Source organism: Salarias fasciatus, chromosome 17 (genome assembly GCF_902148845.1).
Source record: "Salarias fasciatus chromosome 17, fSalaFa1.1, whole genome shotgun sequence".
Taxonomy (NCBI): domain Eukaryota; kingdom Metazoa; phylum Chordata; class Actinopteri; order Blenniiformes; family Blenniidae; genus Salarias; species Salarias fasciatus.
In genome coordinates, this window is record NC_043761.1 from 18215121 (window position 1) to 18233789 (window position 18669).

An 18669-nucleotide genomic window follows, 5' to 3' on the forward strand; every position below is an offset into this window, starting at 1 on the left:
ACGCCTGCTCTGGGAATTAGCGTCCGGACTCACGGGGGGATTTAAGCTGCTTTGGGCCTGCTTACCTTGAGGGACTCCTTCTTGGTGAGCTTCCCTCCAGATGTCGACACATCCTTATCGGAGCCATTGTACAGCTTCGTTTCAGACTGTCGGAGCACAAGACCAGGAAATCAGACATTATTTTACACGCTGAGGCCGTGCAGATCAGATCCCAACGAGTGTGTGCACGGCGAGTGTAACAGTGTGTGCTGTGTTCACGAACTCACACTGAAAACAGACTTTCAACTGTAAAACACTGAAACATCATGACTCAGGTTGCTGCTTTAGTCCACAGGAGACTTTCTACATTTAAAGATTGATTCAAGAAAAATAATCCAAAAGTGATGAAAAGGAAGTCTGAGAACCACAGGAAGGAAGGAAGGAAGGAAGGAAGGAAGGAAGGAAGGAAGGAAGGAAGGAAGGAAGGAAGGAAGGAAGGAAAGGAGGGAGAGAGGGAGGAAGGAAGGAAGGAAGGAAGGAAGGAAGAAAGGAAGGAAGTAGGAAGGGAGGAAGGAAAGAAAGAAAAAAAGGAGGGGAGGAAGGAAGGAAATAAGGAAGGAAACAAGGAAGGAAGGGAAACATGGAAGAAGGGAAAGAAGGAAGGAAACAAGGAAGGAAGGAAGGAAAGGAGGGAGGAAGAAGGAAATAAGGAAGGAAGGAAGGATGGAAAGAAGGAAATAAGGAAGGGAAACATGGAAGGAAGGAAGAAAGGAAGGAAAGGAAGGAGGGAGGCAGGAAGAAAGGGAGGAAGGAAAAAAAAAAGGAGGGAGGAAGAAGGAAATAAGGAAGGAAGGAAGGAAGGAAGGAAGGAAGGAAGGAAGGAGGAAGGAAGGAAAGAAGGAAGGAAACAAGGAAGGAAGGAAGAAAGGAAGGAAAGGAAGGAGGGAGGCAGGAAGGAAGGAAGGAAGGGAGAGAGGGAGGCAGGAAGGAAGGAAGGAAGGGAGAGAGGGAGGAAGGAAGGAAGGAAGGAAGGAAGGAAGGAAGGAAGGAGGTAGGAAGGGAGGAAGGAAAGAAAGAAAAAAAGGAGGGGAGGAAGGAAGGAAATAAGGAAGGAAAGGAAACATGGAAGAAGGGAAAGAAGGAAGGAAACAAGGAAGGAAGGAAGGAAGGAAGGAAAGGAGGGAGGAAGAAGGAAATAAGGAAGGAAGGAAGGATGGAAAGAAGGAAATAAGGAAGGGAAACATGGAAGGAAGGAAAGAAGGAAGGAAACAAGGAAGGAAGGAAGAAAGGAAGGAAAGGAAGGAGGGAGGCAGGAAGGAAGGGAGGAAGGAAAAAGAAAAAAGGAGGGAGGAAGAAGGAAATAAGGAAGGAAGGAAGGAAGGAAGGAAGGAAGGAAGGAGGAAGGAAGGAAAGAAGGAAGGGAACAAGGAAGGAAGGAAGGAAAGGAGGGAGGGAGGCAGGATGGAAGGGAGGAAGGAAAGAAGGAAGGGAAGAAGGAAAGAAGGAAGAAAAAACATTGAAGAAAGAAAGAAAGAAACAAGGAAGGACGGTAGGAAGGAAGGGAGGAAGGATGGTAGGAAGGAAGGGAGGAAGGATGGTAGGAAGGAAGACCCATGGATAACGTTCTTTCTTCACAGAAACCTGTCCAGCTTCCTCCCTGAGACACAGACTCTCCTTCATTTTCTCCTGGAGTTTTTCATTCCTTGCAGACTTCTTTCCCCTCCCGTCGCACCGTCCTCAAACTCTCAGAGTGCGGCTGGACGCCTCGACACGTCTGAACCTCGTCAAGAACACCCCCCGCTAAATGTTTGATGTGCTTCGGTGCTGAAGAGTGACTCATGCTAATGTGGGCTATCCGCCGCCCGGAGGAACGCAGCAGTTCCCAGATTATCTCCTCTCATTACAGCAAGCCGGAGCGCCCAATTATTGTGACCCAGCCTCCTTACCTTGCTCTTCGATATGGAATGAGAGTCCTCCTTCAAAGGCAGCGGTAAGAGGTCCTCCTTCCCTCTCTCGAAACCTGGAACAACAACAAGAAACTAATTTACTACTTGATCCCCGTAGATTTCAGACCGACCGCCTGCTCAAAACAGCCTGAAGACAAGAGGCCGATCAGTGGCGCCAGGATTTACAAAAACACCCAACAGCCAATCAACTGGAAGATATCTGTAATAAAGTATTCCACTTTATTCAGGCGTTACACTCTGGAGAGAAAAGAAACTCTTTTCATCTCAGACGGTTCCTTCAGGCAGCAGCAGTTCATCCTCTGAAGCCTGAATCAACACCAACAAAACAACTTTCTTCTCTACGATCGCTCACAGCAGCGCTCAGCTGGCAAACACGCAGCATGGCCGGCCTGTAATTTGACACCAGCTTCAGAACAGCAAACCACAATGATAAAGCTTTGAGGAACTTCTTCCAACTGAAGCATTTAGCTGATCCACAGGAGTCATTTTTCAATCTTCGTTTGGCTGCTCATGCAACTTTTACAGCAGGCATGGTTTACAATAAAATGAAATGGAAAAAAACTGTGCAAAAAAATGTAAAAATGTATGAGTGCACATCACTGTATGTTGTGTGTGTATGTTGTACTTCAGAGGCACAGAAAGCTGCTGAAGTATCTCAAAAATCCTCCATTACGACTGTTTCTGACCAATTATGAGGGCGACAACATTAAAAAGCTGCAGAATTTAAAGTTCACATGAGAAGTGATGGTGTGAAAAACAGACAGCAGCAGAAAAAGTTCAGAGAGTCTGTGAAACTTCTTTTTCTTTTTTTTTTTTTAACAGATCTTTCTTTTAGACCACAAAATACAGAAAACTGCTACAATGTTAGGTTTGGACTGTTTATTGAATGAATAAAACAGAAGGTTAAGATTTCAGGTGAATGTGTATCAAAGCCAAATGTTTCCAGACAGTTAGAGAGAGAGGAGGTCGCCGCCGTCCTGGAGTCCAGCCGCTGAGGCTGAATAGCAACACGCTGGCAGCTGTCAGGCAGGCTAATCTGACCCCGGCTCAGCTGGCCGCTGAGAGGAGGGGATTAGAAACAAATATCCAGCAAATAACCGCCGATCGAGGAAAACACGGCGCCCGCGCTCTGCTGGTCTGGGATCAGTTTCTGCCTCATTAGTGGAGCTCCCCGCTGGGATCGCTGCAGCGCTCCTGAAGGTGACGGAGATGCTGTAAATATTTCACCGCTCCTGCCTCCTGATCCACAACGCTGCAGCGTGCAGGATGAACCGCCGCTGAGTCTGGATGCTAAACACCGTTTGAAGAACAGTCGCTTCCGATCGGGTTGATGGTTTGATGATGAAACTGCTGCATGGCAGCAGCTGGGACGGAATGCTCATCCTGGATGTTCAGGAAAGACGCTCTGCTCCTTCAGAGTGAGCTCAACACAAAAAAGCTCTGAGTTCTCCTTCCTTTCATCTCTCCGAGCGTCTTATATCCTCCAAGCATGCTGCGTGGTGAAGTGCGTTAAAAAACAAATCAATATCCACCGGTCGACATTCATTCTACTGAATGTTTAGAGAACCTGTCTGAAAGACAAACACCTGGGACACGGAGTTCTAACACCGTCTTCTCCAAACACTCTGACAATTTAAAGCTCTCAAACAAAATGACTTGGCCTCCAAATTCCCAAAACTTCGAACCAGTGAAGAATCTGAGCGGAATTCTTGGTGCCACAGCTCATCTTCAGAGGTCAAATCTGAAGATGTTTGTACGACTTTAGCTGCTAAAGAAGGAATTAACGCAATATAAAGCCATTTAGAGTGAGTTTGTGTGCTGTATTTTCCAGACTGATGGTCACAATCTTTCCATTGTGAGGCCGATCATGCATAAAAAGAAGCAACTTACACATCAAAATATACAGCGAACACCATCTTTGCTCACTGGAAGTTGTGTAACGACTGTTACAGTATCACCGAAAATCCTTGTTGTACGAGTGTAACTAACAGAACAAGAAAAATGTCATTAAAAACAAAAAAACAGAGCAGAACCTATTTTGTCACAGATTTCACAGGAGAATCTGTGTCATTTTACTCTTTGAATACTCCGGTATGTCCTGTTGTTAATCGACATGATTCTTTTCTTATCCTCCTCTGGTTGTTCTGATTGATGTCAGTAACTCTCTTCATTTTTGAGAACTTTTGCATGTCAGACTTGATTTCCTGCAGAAGCCAACGGAAAAAAAACCCCGTTGGCTTCATCCCAAAGAAAGCCAGCTTGGCCTAAAGCCCTCTCTCTCCGTGGCTAATGGCTCTGTGTACCGACGGGAGCGTTTCCTTTCCGCTGACTGCCTGTGACTGGAGGTACATTACAGGCTCAGTGAAGTGCATTAATAAACAGGGCCGCGCACGTTCCTCGGCCCCGAGCGCTCCCTGAGTCCTAATGCAGGTCGTAATGCTTCTCTGGCACACCGGCCGTCCCGGCGGCCCATCTGTGTGTGCGTTTGACGGCGGTATCTCCATGACAGCGTCAGCCGGGAAACGGCACAAGGACGAATTATCCGCTGCAGCGAGACGCAAGAGTCCGTTCAAAAACCCACGTCGCTGCTGGAGCTAATAGAATAACTCATCACAGCGGAGAACAACAACAATCAGTCAGTCAGTCCGCCGGCTTCATACACAGCAACTGTTGTGACATGTGGTTATTTAGGGAACGGTGAGCGAGACAAATCCCAAATCCAATCAAATCGGAGCCTGATGGCCGAGTGAGCGAAGGCCCTCATGTGCACGTCAGTCATCCAATTAGCAATCAAGGTCAGATGAAAAGGACGACCTTTAAAGGTGCCGCGTCTCGGCTGGAGGAACGGCGTTGCCGTTAGCAGGGGCCGTGAGCGCCAGGCGAGGAGGACGACCGTTACAGCAGGACCAGAAGGAAACTGGGAACCAGGACACGGAAAGATCTGAGACGATCTCACGAGAGCCGAGGTCTTCAACGAGTCCGGTAGACACAATGAGACGCTGTTCCAGTGAAAAACCTTGGGGGTTTTATCAAGTATTTACATACAAATTTTGCATAATGCTGAGCTGAGCAGTGAGACTGAAGACAGTTCGGACGATCGACAGCTCAGAATGGGTCTTCAGAGTTTGGGAGAGTTCATCATGATTGTTACTATAGCAGTGAAGACGTATGTCATACTGAAAAAACGAGACTCTCACCCTGAAAATGGATTTGATGGTAAGAGTAAAGACGTCTAAAGATAAAAACAAGCTTCATTCATCGATTTCAAACCAAAAAAAAAACTCTTCAGAGAACAGAGGAAGGTGTACATTCTCTGTCAATTTTGTAAAGTTCTCTTGTTAAATTTCTTGATTGAGCCTCAAAACGTCATTTCAAACACGCTGATTGCTGAACGGTAGGCCAACTACCAACCTTCATCAAACACAGGAAATGAAATGAAATGACCAGGACAAGTCCAAACCAGGACGACTCTGACAGAGACGTCTAAACCCACGAACCCCGACACCGGGAGCCACAGTCGATGCCTCTGCTTCTGCTTCCACCGACAGACGTGATACGTGGAATGTAAGAATCCACCAAATCACAACGGAAATGACAAAAACTGGGTCAAACTGGGACAAGGGTTCAGCTGAGTTTCACTGAGAAATGACTGAAAGACTCACCCAGAACAAACCTCTCTCAACCTGAAGGTCATCAGCAGTCTCTTCACTCGTTAACCCACTCACATCTTTTCTCCGCGTTAATTGGAGTAACGTCTGAACTCAGTCTTTTGTTGAATTTAGAGCTGGGAGTTTCGATATTTTGCTCTAAATGAAGGATTTTGTCTCACCTGCCGTGGGCTGAACCGGCTCTTCGTGAGGCTTCAGGAGCTCTGATCAAAACCTTCTGGAGGCCGTGAACAAGGATTTCCAGTACGGAACAGCAGCCTCACGAGACGGAGCGGCTCTGCCCTGGAATCTGGTCTATTTTTACGACCCCAATTCCAGGAAAGGGGAGACATTATGTAAGCCTATAAAGAGAGGCTGCAACAAGAAAACCACGCTGTATTACAAAATTCATGGCCAATTTTAGTCGCTCTGGTTTCCTCACAGTCTAATAATCAACGATGATTTATAACTTAAAGTTTCTCATACGTGTGAAAGTCAGATTAGGACAGCAGCTTCAGATGAGACTGAGGCAATGAAGCGACAGCAGAGTAACTCATCAAACATCTCACATCTAATGAGGTTAATCAGAGGAGGTGGAGAAACGTACATGCAGAAGAGCGTTTGCAGAGAGGCCGAGTCTGTCACGAGTAATAACGAGGACGGGTTCAGCGCACAGGAAGACACTGCAGCAGTGTCAGGACGTGAACTGGAAGATTCCCCTTCTTTATTTTAAAGAATCCACAGAAACAGAGACACTAATGTTGAAAGGTTAACTTCAGATTTACACTGAAGACAGATGTGACTGCTTAATGAAGGATTCTCTAAACCGCTCAACAACACCTCACCTGCTGGTTTCCATCTCTATTCTTTCGCTCTATGGCTCCACAGTCTGTTTACAACTGGAATCAGCAACACGAGCAGTAGAATTATTTGGATATTTGGGTGATCAGGATGCGGATTTCTTGTGTGTGTGGTGTGCACGGCTCAGGCTCCGCTGCAGGACGACTGACTGAACGGCACTTCTCCCTTATAAAGAGAGGAAAAAATAAAAAACAGCTGCAGTGATCCAACTCTGCATCAAAGATCCGATCCTGGAGAAAGACTGAGCTGCGTGCCGCCACGCCGAGACGAAAATACGACGGGGGGGAAGCTCACCTCACCTCACTTGGCCTTTTCTGACGCGGTTCAATGACTTTCACTCGCCGCCGCCGCCGAGGACTGCTTGTGTCACTCTGGAAAGACGCAGCGGGCGTTCAACCCTTAAATTGAACCCACTTCCACTGCGAACCCCCCCCGACTCCTTCAAACCGCAGCGTCCAGTCGCTCTCGGCGCTTCCTTCCGCGGCGTTTGGTGGGCAGAACGAGGCGCTGCCATGGCAACAGGTGAGGAGAGCACGGCGAGCGGGCGGCCGGCTTTTAGGAGGCCAGACCCAGAGAGCGAGCGGCGCTGCGGGGAGACGAGCCATGGCAACCGTGTCTCGCCAGGTCGTGACGAGAGAAGGATTTTCAGTCCGCCGGAGGGGAAAAACAAACGAAAAACAAACAAGCCGATGTTTGTTTTGGCGTCTTTCACTTCGGATGTCAAGTCTCTTTAGAGAGCGAAGACGCCGTCGATCGGTCCTGCTGTTCCCACCGCAGAGTGAACAGATTCTCAGGAATCCCTGCAAACTTCCTCCAACGTTTCTATGAAAAATCACTGGAAAACTTCGCAAAGACGATAAGATTTTCCAAAATCTGAAGGACTGCTCTTTAAAAAAGCCTCATAATTCAAACAGAAGTATACAGATCAACAGATACACAATCAGTTCCGCTCGCCTTTGAATCTCAAGACAGAGGGAAGAAGAAACCGCTCACAGGCTTCCAAATCGAATGTGTTCGACCTAAAGTAGTTAGCGAGGAAGTTATCGGCTTCTGAAAGTGGCCCTTCGGCCGTTATTGCATTTGAAATGATTCTTGAGCACACGTACACCTCGCCGCCGCCGCTCCTCCTCGCCTTGTGTTTGGTCGTTCCGTCCTGTTTCCGTCCACATTAACGAGGTTTTCCTTTTAGCGCGCCGCCGAGCAGGTGGCTGGATGTGACACAGCACTTTATCTTTTAGAGGGGGTGATGTTTCAAACAGGATGTGTTTGGAGGCAGAAGGGGGCACTAAGCTGCTGGAGCTCTATTTATATTTCACCTGGGGAGAGTTCACCACGCGCCGCCTGCTACAGAGCTGTCCTCTCGTACATTAGAGGAAGGTTTAGGAAGGTCAGACTGGGGGAAGAACAGAACTGAATTTCTAAAGCAGCTGCATCAGCCAACAGGCGTCTCAGAAACACGAACACAATCAGAGGTAATTTCCTGTTCTCAACCAAATGGCCGCTGGAGGAGGAGCGCCGAGCTGCAGACGAGTCGGCCGAGGCTTCCGAACGGCGCCGCATCCAAACAAACAGTGAGTCATCCGCCGTCCCTCAGCCGTTCTCCCTGCAGCTCTGCGTCAGGACGTGTCGGCAGACGAGCGGAGGAGAAGCAAAAAAGCAGAGAAACGGAACCGAGCGAGCGAGCACGACCCGCCCGTCTGAAATGAAGATGAATGGAGCCGAGGCCGCGAGCCGACGTGACTCACGGCTGGTGGAGTGGATTCACAGATCTGTATCGCTGGAGGAGCAGCAGCGAAATCAGCGGGGAAGGAGGCCGAAAGGTCACCAGGCTAAACCCCAACACACTCCACCAGATAAACAACATGCAGAGGAAGCCTGGAGCGACCGACTGACTGAGGAGCAGACAGTTGATGGATTAATAACCACTAGAAACCGCAGGTGGAACGCCGTCCTCCTGCCCGGTGTGCCTTTCAGCAGGACAGACGAAGACTTCTGTAAATGAACTGATTTAATCCCAAATGTTCCGCGGGATTAGGCGTGCTCCTGAAAAACTGGGATTATGGCAGCACTCTCGCAGGACTGTCGCCGGGACCCGGTGTGAAAGTGAAACCGTCAGCACGGACGCCGGGCCAGCACTGCCAGAGCGAGGCGAGAGAGAGACACTCACAGCGATGACCGGGCGAGAAAAAAACCGCTTACGCACGCTGTACAGAGACCGCCGCCGCGGCGATGACGCTCTATGAATATCTGTGGAAAACTAAAATATGTGTTGATGAAAACTCAGGAAAGCAACACGAGCACTTCCTGGAGTTCTCGCCGTCACGGGTTACACAGAAATGGAATAAAGTGCAGCTTGTGTGCGTTCGCTGGCGAAGAAGAGCATCTTTAGAGTGAGAAACTCTTCACAGCGTCGAGTCGTTCACACACGGGGAGAGGAATCACGTCAGCGTGCAGCCGACAAGAAGCAAAGCCAGGCCGCAGGCGAGGAATCGGATCAGATCAGATCAATGAGGTTTATGACATTAAGGAGTGATTCACAAACAGGAAGCAGTGACAGGATCATAGCCATCACTGTCAGGCTCCAGATAAACACTTCGAAGACCGAAATCTTCAACAAAATGAGACTGATTCCCCCCGACAGGCAGAAACAGGACTCCGCTGTCTGTATCACGGAGGAACTTTTAACTGCTTGAAAGTCAAAAATCGTAAAAAGTATGAAAGAGCGTTACTGTAAAGGTGTCGACAAGTTTCAAGCTTCACGCGCTCGCTCCCCGCCGGCGATGCCTTCAGGCGTCTGCATCTCAGCTGCAGCTGTCCGTCTGTCGGACAGCGAGGAGTGGACGGATCCTGCTGCAGCCGACACACACTCCAGCTACAAGTTTCCTACTCGAAGTCACGTAAACCGGAGCGACACACACACACACACACACACACACACACACACACACACACACACACACACACCCACCTGGCAGAGAAATGGGGGACAGATCGTTGTAGCCCCCGAAGGAGGCGTTGCGGATCAGCTTGCGTCCGTCCGGGTGCGGCGGCCGCAGCGACGCCGTGCCGCCGCACGTGGAGAAGCGGCGGCGGCTCAGCAGGCCCTCCTCCTTCATCATGGGCCCGGCGGGGGCTCCCTCCGGCCGGGGGAGGAGGGGGAGGGCGGAGGAAGAGGCGGAGGAGAGCGGCGCGAGGGTCGGATCCGTCCCGGGCAGCTAGCGTGCCAGCGAGCAGACCCAACACACACACACACACACACACACACACGAACACACACAGGACAGCTCAGACGAGAAGCATCGACGCGGCGCAGTGTGCCGCTTCCTCTACGACTGATCCCTGCTTCACTCACACACTCTCTCCTCCCTCACACACTCTCTCTCTCTCTCCTCTGAGTGTGTGAGAGAGCAGCAGCCTGTAACTCCTGGCTGAGCCCCTCCCACCCCCCGTCGTCAGGACGGGTGGGGGTGGAGGAGTGGGCGGATGTGTGGGGATCAGGCCTCGTGATGATCGCCGTCTACAGTTTGAAATTCAGAGACACTTCGCTGCCTTGCTTCACATCACTTGGAAATAACGTACCGATGAGAAAACAGCAGATCTGAGTCAGACGGGGGGAGTTGTGGTGTGTGTGTGTGTGTGTGTGTGTGTGTGTGTGTGTGTGTGTTGGAGGGGGGGTTAGCGGACGGCGTGGAGCTGACGAAGGACCCGCGTCACAGCTGTCAGACAGCTGAGCTTCCTTTCAGACGGCGGTTAAATCCCGGCGTCCGCTGGAGCAGCTGAGGCTCCGTCACTCGGGGGGGGGGGGGGGGGGGGGGGGGGGGGGGGGCTGGCAGGAGTCCTCCGCTCTGAACAGGACTGCTTTAAATCAACACTACACTAAACTGATTAATACAGCATAATAATACTGGTCTTTATTTACTCGATGCCGGAGCCAGTTTTTAAATGAGTCCCGAGCGTTGTTGATTAAGTGGGGCCTTGGTTAATGATTACGTTTGTCACATGTAAGAGAGTTGCAGAGCTGCTGTCTCTCTCACTGAAGCAGCTCTGTTACTATTTCACTAAACTTCACTGAATGAGGACTTCTTATCAACTCTGAACTAAATCCTAAACACTGACCACTCATTGTAAGAAAGGTTAGCATCAGTAGTGTTGAATATAAGTGATCTTATCTTTATAGAATCAACCTGCTGCTGTTTGTACAACGATGTCGTTTTCCTTGTTTCTTTACGTCCTAATGAAGTGAGAAATCTTCCTTTCATAAAGCGACTCTTGCCTCCACAGCTTCCAGACGATAAAAACACTTTGATCTGAGCTCAGAGAGGCTGGATGTCGGGACCGGTTTCTTCAGGTGTCTTTGATAAAGACAGCTGGTTTCATTCATAACGGCGATCTGAGCAGCTTTTAATGAGGCTCCAAGATGTTTTATTGTCTCATATTTCTGCATCTGGCGGAATATTTCCTGCATCTTACCTTCGGTTGACGGCTTTAAACGCCAACGTGAATGTTTAACAGCAGCGAAATGTCTCTTGAACTCAACAGAAAACATGTTTTCTTCTTTCTAAACTGCACAATTTACCAAAACAAGCAAGACACAAAGCAGACAGAAAAACACACACACACACACACACACACACACACACACACACGCACACACAGAAGCAGATTCTCAGCTGAGGACAGAAGGAAGCGTGCTGCCACGCCGTACGCCCGACCGACCGGCTCCACTCCAGAGCAAACGAGAGTCGCTGCTGCTCAATCCATCAAAATGCAGATCTGCTCCTGCTGCATCCACTCGCTCCTGCGGAGACAGCTGGCGAGTTGGCATTCAGATCGCAAAGCGACGGCGGCGTGCTAACGGCAGGCCGGCGGCGTGCTGCATTGAAACGTGTGCAGCTCCCGGGTCAGGGCTGAGAGCAGGCGACTGTGAAACTGCTCTGTGTGCAGAAACGGCGCTCTGACGATGGCTCGCCACCGGGGACGCGTCCGCACGGCAGCGCCAGGTGCGTCTCTCTCGTCCCCGTTTCAGTCCTGCGCTGGCGCTGCGCCGCCGCCGCCGGCAGCAGCTCGGGGAGGTAAACAGAGTAATCCCTCCCTGATCAATCTGCAGCCGGCCTGGCTCTCAGCGCTCTTTCATCAGAGCGGCTGATTTCACATCCCGCCTCTATTACTCACGTCCCACAGCTAATTAACCTGCCGGCGGAGGGACTGTCCGCTTCCTGCCGGCCCCGAGGTATTTCAGGAACGCTCGAAATAGTCGTCACGCGGATCAGTTTGAGAGTTTTCTCATTTGCTTTGTTTTGCTCATGACAGGAGAACCAGAACATCGGAGCCGAGCTTCAGTCAGATTACCTGAATCCAGACTGTGGTCCAGATTCAGATCAAAGAACCAGGATGACACTGAAACTCAGCGAATATCCATCATAGAATGGTGTAGAAACGGCTCATTTCTCCAATGAAAAACCTTTTAAAAGCCCCCGACATGCAGAATAAAGATGGCAGACATGACAGTGAGGTGGTAAAGCGGCGACCCGCTGACCTCTGAACTGCAGTCACCACAGCAGGCAACACGCACACAAACATCTAAAGCCGCACGTCGAGGCAGCGAGGAGACCCTGTAAGCCCGGGATTAGCCGCTCAGCACAGAGGCTTCTCCAGACGCCGGCCTGCGAGCGGCGGCGGCGGCGGCGGCCCGGCGCTCATCAGACCTGCTCTCTGCTGACGTGGTCGTCCTTCTGTCCTCAGGAGACGAAGCTCCGAACCGCGGAGACAGCGAGCGTACGCTACCTTCAGGCTCCGACTGAGAATAAAGGGTCAAGAGCAGACGGAGGTTTGCTCTCCAGGGTCAGAGGTCATGGTAAAAGTGGGTCCCGCCTCACGCCCGAGTGGTTCTGGTCCAGACGAGGCTCCGGCCGAGCCAGACGAGCTCAGGCGCCCGGGCGGAGACGTCCTCCATCGTGTCCTGCCGGCGCTTCCGCCACACCTCCTCGTTATCCGCCGCGCACTTCTCCCCGGTCAAACCCCGTCCCCCTGATCCCCGGCCTCTGATTGGACGGCTTTCCCCCGGCGGAAGCGGCGTCGCCGCCTCGGCATTGGCCGGGAGGGTGTGGGCGATAAGCCCCGCCCACTCCGTGCGGTTAACCCCATCTGAGGCCTAATCCCCCGCAGCTGAGCTCAAATCCGTGGCGACTCCACCTGCCTCACACTCCGCCGCTCGCTGCTCTCTTCACCTCCTATAGCACACACACTCTCTCTCACACACACACACACACAAATCCAACGTACACAGTCTGTGTCGCTGATGCAACAGACCTCAGATTAAACATCATAATCCAGACGACACTTCCAGCCGTTATGGAAGCAGCAACATGAATCATCGGCGTCATCGGAAAGTCAGGAGAAAGTGTTGTGATTGGAGGAGAAGACCTTCATCAAAAAATAAACCCCTCCAGGAGGAGATCTGGATTCTTCAAACTGCTTCAAAATGTTTCTGCACTGAAATCAGCCAAACTCGTTCCTGTCGGTCGTTTTCTTGAGATCATTCTCGTAACAAAGGCTTCCTCTTCGCCGCGCCTCGTCTGACCTCACCAACAGGAAACAGCCTGACAGAAATATCTCTTCGCGCCTCAGCTGTGAGTTTTCACGCCGCTCCCACCGTCCCGCTCGCTGATTCAGAAATAACCGCGCCGCGGCGTCAAGTCGCCTCCCCGCCGGAGGTCGGGGGAGCCAATCGGAGCGCGGGCCGCCATCGCCCCGGCACCCGGCCGGCGGCTGACGCCGGAGTCGGAGCCGTTGCCATGGACACGAGACGAGAGTCACGGGGAGCTCTGACGCAGCTGCTGACGGAACAGGGGAGGAAAAACAACTCAACCTCTTCTACCAACAGCATTATGGGAAACACACCTGGTCCGGGAGCGCTACAGTGAGTGTGTGTCATCAGGAACAGTTAGGAAGCTGCTGCTGCGCCTGCAGAGGGATCAGTGTGATCGGTGCGCCCCCTGCTGGAGGAAACCTGGCCTCAGCGAGACGGCGGTGCTGCAGCGATGACACATCAGGTTTCAGCGAGCACGGATGGGGGGGGGGGCTGCGCTACACCGGGTTCAGGACAGGACTGCTCTGCTCTCCGAAGCATGCTTTTTATGGTTTTCTTCCTCTGTTCCTCGACACACGATCCAGGCACGCGAGCAAACGTCCGCAATACATAAAAAATGATTCTGGAACAAGTTCAGAAAAATGTTTCTCCCAAGGGAGACTGTGAAGACTGAAGATCCCACCGTCTGAAACAAGATCTCTACTGGATTCCACTGCATGTTCAGAGGGGGAATTCCAGAAAGCAGCCTGTGAACACAGAACAAAACCTCAAAAAAAAAAAAATTCATCTTCTTAGGATGAAAACTGCTGAATCAAAACCATTTCTGCTGCCTAAGTTGTAATAATATGGAGCGTTTCCACATCTGGAAAAGCGAAATCACTGCTGAAAAGCTCACCGAGATCTTTGAAAGAAGATATGCAATCATCTAATTCTGATTATAATGGCAGTTAACACGCCCGAGGTTGTATTTATGTAGATGAATTCCATCTTTTGAACAATCAGACACCAGACTCATGTCAGGTTACCATTAAACTCCTGCACAGCACTGATCCGCCACCAGAGGGCGCTGCAACACAAGAGAAATCCACCGGCAGAGCCACGACTTCATTCCTCCTGTGTGATCTCCAGTGTTGTTACTCCAGTTACACCAGAACCAAAACACTGATTCCCTCCAGCACGTCGTCCACATTCGAATGTTTTGAAACACAAATGTTAAAACCAAGGCTGATACGTAGTTTTTTTTTTTTTTTTTTTTTGCAGAAGTAGGAAGAAACGAAGTCGTGATATTTTGTTTCCGTAGTTCGAACAGTGGAGCATAGCAACTGATGGACTTGAGAGTTTTACTAAAAAATCCATTTAAATCTTTACAGAGTAGTTTTGACGCAAGTTTGAGTCATGACCAGAGTCAACAACAATGATTAAGCTGGGGTGTCAACATAAGGCCCATGGGCCAAAACCGGCTGGTATGCAGAATGCGACAGCTAGAAGAGTTTTTTTTTTTTTTTTCAGACATTTCCCTGGTTTTTGCACCAGAAAAATTAAAAACAGACGTTTTCATCACATCGATTTGCATCAACCGAGTTGAACATCATTGAGCTGAGAGCACAGGGAGAACATGCAAACTCCGATGCAGGGAGACTCTCACGTCTCACAGCTGCACCTCTAATCTGAGTGCAGACTCATGGAAGGAGCGTCTCAGTACTGATTCACAGAGGACGCCTGCTGCAGGCTTTAACAGCAGGAGTTGAACCGGCAATCTTCCCCATTCGACCAATCGATGAGCCTCAAGCAACTACATCACTGATCGAAATGGTGTTAAAAAAGTCCGAAACAGAAGCTGTTCAATCACAGGTGAAGTTTCAAGGTCACGATTCAGGGAATGATAACAGGCTGCAGCCGCAGAGCCGGGCAGGTGGGCGGGGCTTACCGTGGCTGTAGCTGACCCCCGGGCTGAGGGCGGAGGGCGAGGCGGCGAGCTCCCTGCTGGGCGTCTGGAGGCCCGCCTCCTTCTCCCGCTCCTTGTCGCGCTCCTTGGCCTGGCGCTGGCTCATCCTGCCTGGGGTCAGAAGGACGGCGTCATCCCCGCTCACCACGGCAGCTGCAGGAGGAGGAGGAGGAGGAGGAGGAGGAGGAGATCAGACACGGTGCCATCTTCCCTCACATCAGAAAACCGCCCACTCGCGGCGGCGGCAGCGGCGGCCCTCTTGTGGAGCAGCTGCTCGGTGCAGCCCCCTGTTTCATAACCCCTCCTGACGAGTTACGTAACGTTTGTGGATGATTGGAAAAGAGCCGATAACCTGAACGAGGGCGTCTGCCGGGTTCTGATCTCTCGGCGCCGAGAGCCCGGTTTGCATCAGGAGGGAAATCATCACTCCTGTTTCTGAATGATCTGTTAATGGGAGCTAACTGATTCAGAGATGCAGGGAAAAAAAATCAAAACCCTTTTAAAGCAGGTCGATACTTGTGTTTTATGTCATTTTGCATCAATGCAGCAGCGAGTGAAGCATCAGAGATGAGTTAAAGGGGGATTTAGCGTCGTGACAGACGATTCTAGAGATTTTGAAGAGCTGTTTACACCAGAGGTGTGTAACTACTTAGCTGAAGAGCCACAAACAGCTGAATTTCATCTTGAATCAGCCCCATAATAACCTTAAATCTCATCTGTAAAGCTTTTCTTTGTCACAGTGCAGAGTGTACTCCATAAACAATTCTGTATTTTCAGTACATGACTCCAATCTGAACATAAAGTCAATTTTAATGAAACTTTTCGGTGTAAAATATCTATAAAACTCCTCCCATAGCTGTTGCGTTATGCAGGCTCTGCATGGCTTTGAGGCTAATGCTAGTTAGCTCTCATTCATAACAGCGTCACTGACGTCTCAGCTCGGGTCTCAGCGTTGTGTTCTTAAAAAATGTGTTTAAAATTCAGTGTTTCCTTTGTGTTTTTAACCGTTTTCTCAGTGGTTTGACGATCCAGAGCGCAGCTTCGACAACTGACGACAAATGACAAGTGATAACTTGAGATATTAGGAACTGTAACACACAGTATTCAGCAATTCACATCTCAACATTTGATATGCTCAACACAAACAGCTGGTTGATACACAAACTAATACATCAAGTGACTGATGAACTGCTGAAACACTACAGACCTTGTTCAAAGTCACCATTATATAAGTGTGTTGTGCAGATAAAACTCACAGACAAAGGCTGAAAGTGTCAGAGCCGACACAGCGCCGCTCTGAGCCGTTATTAACTGTTACTAACTCGATTCATCAGCAGAGGAAATGCCAAAGATCATCTATACGCGAGGAGAACACCCACTCTGTTGCAAACAAAACAATCACGTGTGACGATATCTCACTCTGATTCACTGTAACCATCAGTTTCACCATGAAATTAACTCACTCCTTTCACGCACTATGAACTTATTTTTTAAAAATTTAACTAACTTATTAACCGTGGCGACTCCCTCTCCTCCGGCATCAGGCAGGTGGTGGAAGCAGCGAAGCCACATGTACGCCACAGCGTGACTCACCGTCCCAAAATACACCGGCGGCTAACCGCTAACATCTGTCAGAGCCTCACCGAGCGAAAACAAAGAGCCGGTCGACCGGGGCAAAACTGAAAAGCAGCAGAGCTACGGCTCAGTTACGTTTTTGGACGTTTTGGCCGTTTGGTTGGTTTTGTCTGATAGTTATAGAGAAGATAGTTGAAGTATAAATTATTTTGCTCAAACCCCCCCCCCCCCGGCAGTGTGTGCACGGCCCCCTCCCTGAAAGGTCAGTGGCTTACCGGAGGTGGCATGCTGCTCTCTCAACTCTGCATGGTGCTATCGGGGGAGACGGGAGAAGAAAGGGGGGGGGGGGATATTTGGGTGGAGATGAGAGGAGGAGGTGGAGGTGGAGGTGGAGGTGTTCCGCCATGTGAGCAGGCCCGGGTGTTGTTGGCGGCGGCGGTGTTTGCGCGCAGCGTCGGCGCCGGTGGAAGAAGCCGCGGCCAGACGGGATGACAACAAATGATGGTAACGATGAGGAGGGAGGGGGGAGGGGGGTAGTGGGGGGGTGGGTGGGGGGGGAGACAAGAGACAGAAAACAAAAGAAAAATTAACAGACATCAGTTTAAATCAAAATATCAACTGAAGACACGACGACTGAACAGAAAACTGACGAGAGACTAAAGCCGGTGGAGGTGGTGGTGAGGGGGGACGAGGGATGACTGGGATAACACACACACACACACACACACACACCCCAACAGAGAAACACACACATACACACACCCTGACAGCTAAACCAGACAGATTGATGCATGGAGGACGACTGTTATTTGCGCTCTGTACTGATCAGCGATTACAGAAGCGTGACCATCAGCGACGGAGAAGACGTGACATCGGTACGAACTGTTAATACAACGTTGGATTATCCACGTGTCCATGGAGCATTTTCATAAAGTTGCCCCCCCCCTTGGTTGATTTGTTACAGATACTGTGGTGAACAGCTGTTTGGAGTCTATAATAAGTCCAGTTTCTGTCATATGAAGCTTTTATTTGAGGCCCAGATGCTGAAGCAGCCTGGTGCGCTGAGAAGAGGCCGGCTCCTGCAGGTCGCTGTGAATCACCGCAAAGGTCAACATCAGCATATGTGGGCTCTCTGCTGCGCTCGGCTCCTGCCCTTTACTTTCTGTAATACTGCGGGAACTAAATCCGGCGCTGGAAATGCTGTCAGCATGCGGCCTTTGACCTGCGTCTGAGAGCCTGCCGGATTGACCTCGACAGATGTGATTGTGAGAAAACAGCGGACAAAGCTCACACTCAGTGGAAGGAGAGATTCAGCCTTTCATTTGTTTCATTTCAAGAAAAATGGCATAATCTAAGCTTTTACATACAAAGCCCTCAACAGAAAGACAATTACTCACTAATCTGTACTCATTAAACACATAATCAAGATCTAAGTTCTCATTTAGGACAAGGCTTTGTGTGGACAACCAATGTCTATGTGGAGTTTTGCAGGTTTTCTTGTTTCCTGAAGCGACCAGAAGACGATGACGGAATAAAATCACTCGCATAAAAACATCATGGAGACGTTTGAGTGTACAAACAATGAAGTCACTCATTTATAAAAACATGACAGTTCCTTGAAGAAATCGGGTTTCTATTGTCTTCTTTGTTCCTTTCACTGGAAACACTGAAGCTATTCTGTGCAACACTGCCCCCACAGGTCACCAGTGGTATTACTCCAATCGCTATCTCCCCACAAATGTGTCAAATGAAGAATGTGGCGGACACAAAGCTGTCTGCGTGTAAAGTGTGGAGTAGATTTGGGGATTTTGGGCATGCAGATGACTTCATTAAATGAAGACTGATCAACAGGGCAGCTGTAACTGGTGGAAAAGTCTGGAAACGCCCCACATGTTCCAGCTCCGGACGGACGGCTAAAACCTTCCTGGAGGCTCCGACTGGGATTCCTCACCTCCGCCATCCGGGAGCCTCTAATCCCCCGGTCAGCCCAAACATCAGCGTGGGCAGCTGGGAGCGGAGGAACGCCGCCGATTGGACGCCGCTCGGTCGGGCAGGTAAAGGGGCGTCGGCTCGGAAAACTCCGATTGGTTCCAGAGCCGCTGCCCG

General features: G+C 50.2%; 1 protein-coding gene across 5 annotated transcripts in view; it reads right to left on the reverse strand.

Moving 5' to 3' along the window:
- osbpl8 (oxysterol binding protein-like 8) overlaps positions 1 to 18669 on the reverse strand; it is a 57108-nt gene that overhangs the window by 11853 nt on the left and 26586 nt on the right. For 3 of the 5 annotated variants that reach the window (XM_030113361.1, XM_030113360.1, XM_030113362.1), the window contains 4 exons: positions 16839 to 16875; positions 14971 to 15141; positions 1926 to 1999; positions 66 to 146 (listed from right to left, as the gene is read on the reverse strand). In XM_030113361.1, coding sequence (XP_029969221.1) covers positions 66 to 146; positions 1926 to 1999; positions 14971 to 15141; positions 16839 to 16875 — 363 coding nt within the window. Of the gene's footprint in view, positions 1 to 65; positions 147 to 1925; positions 2000 to 9422; positions 9586 to 14970; positions 15142 to 16838; positions 16876 to 18669 lie in introns of those variants that run through there. The other 2 variants (XM_030113363.1, XM_030113364.1) reach the window with 2 other exon arrangements.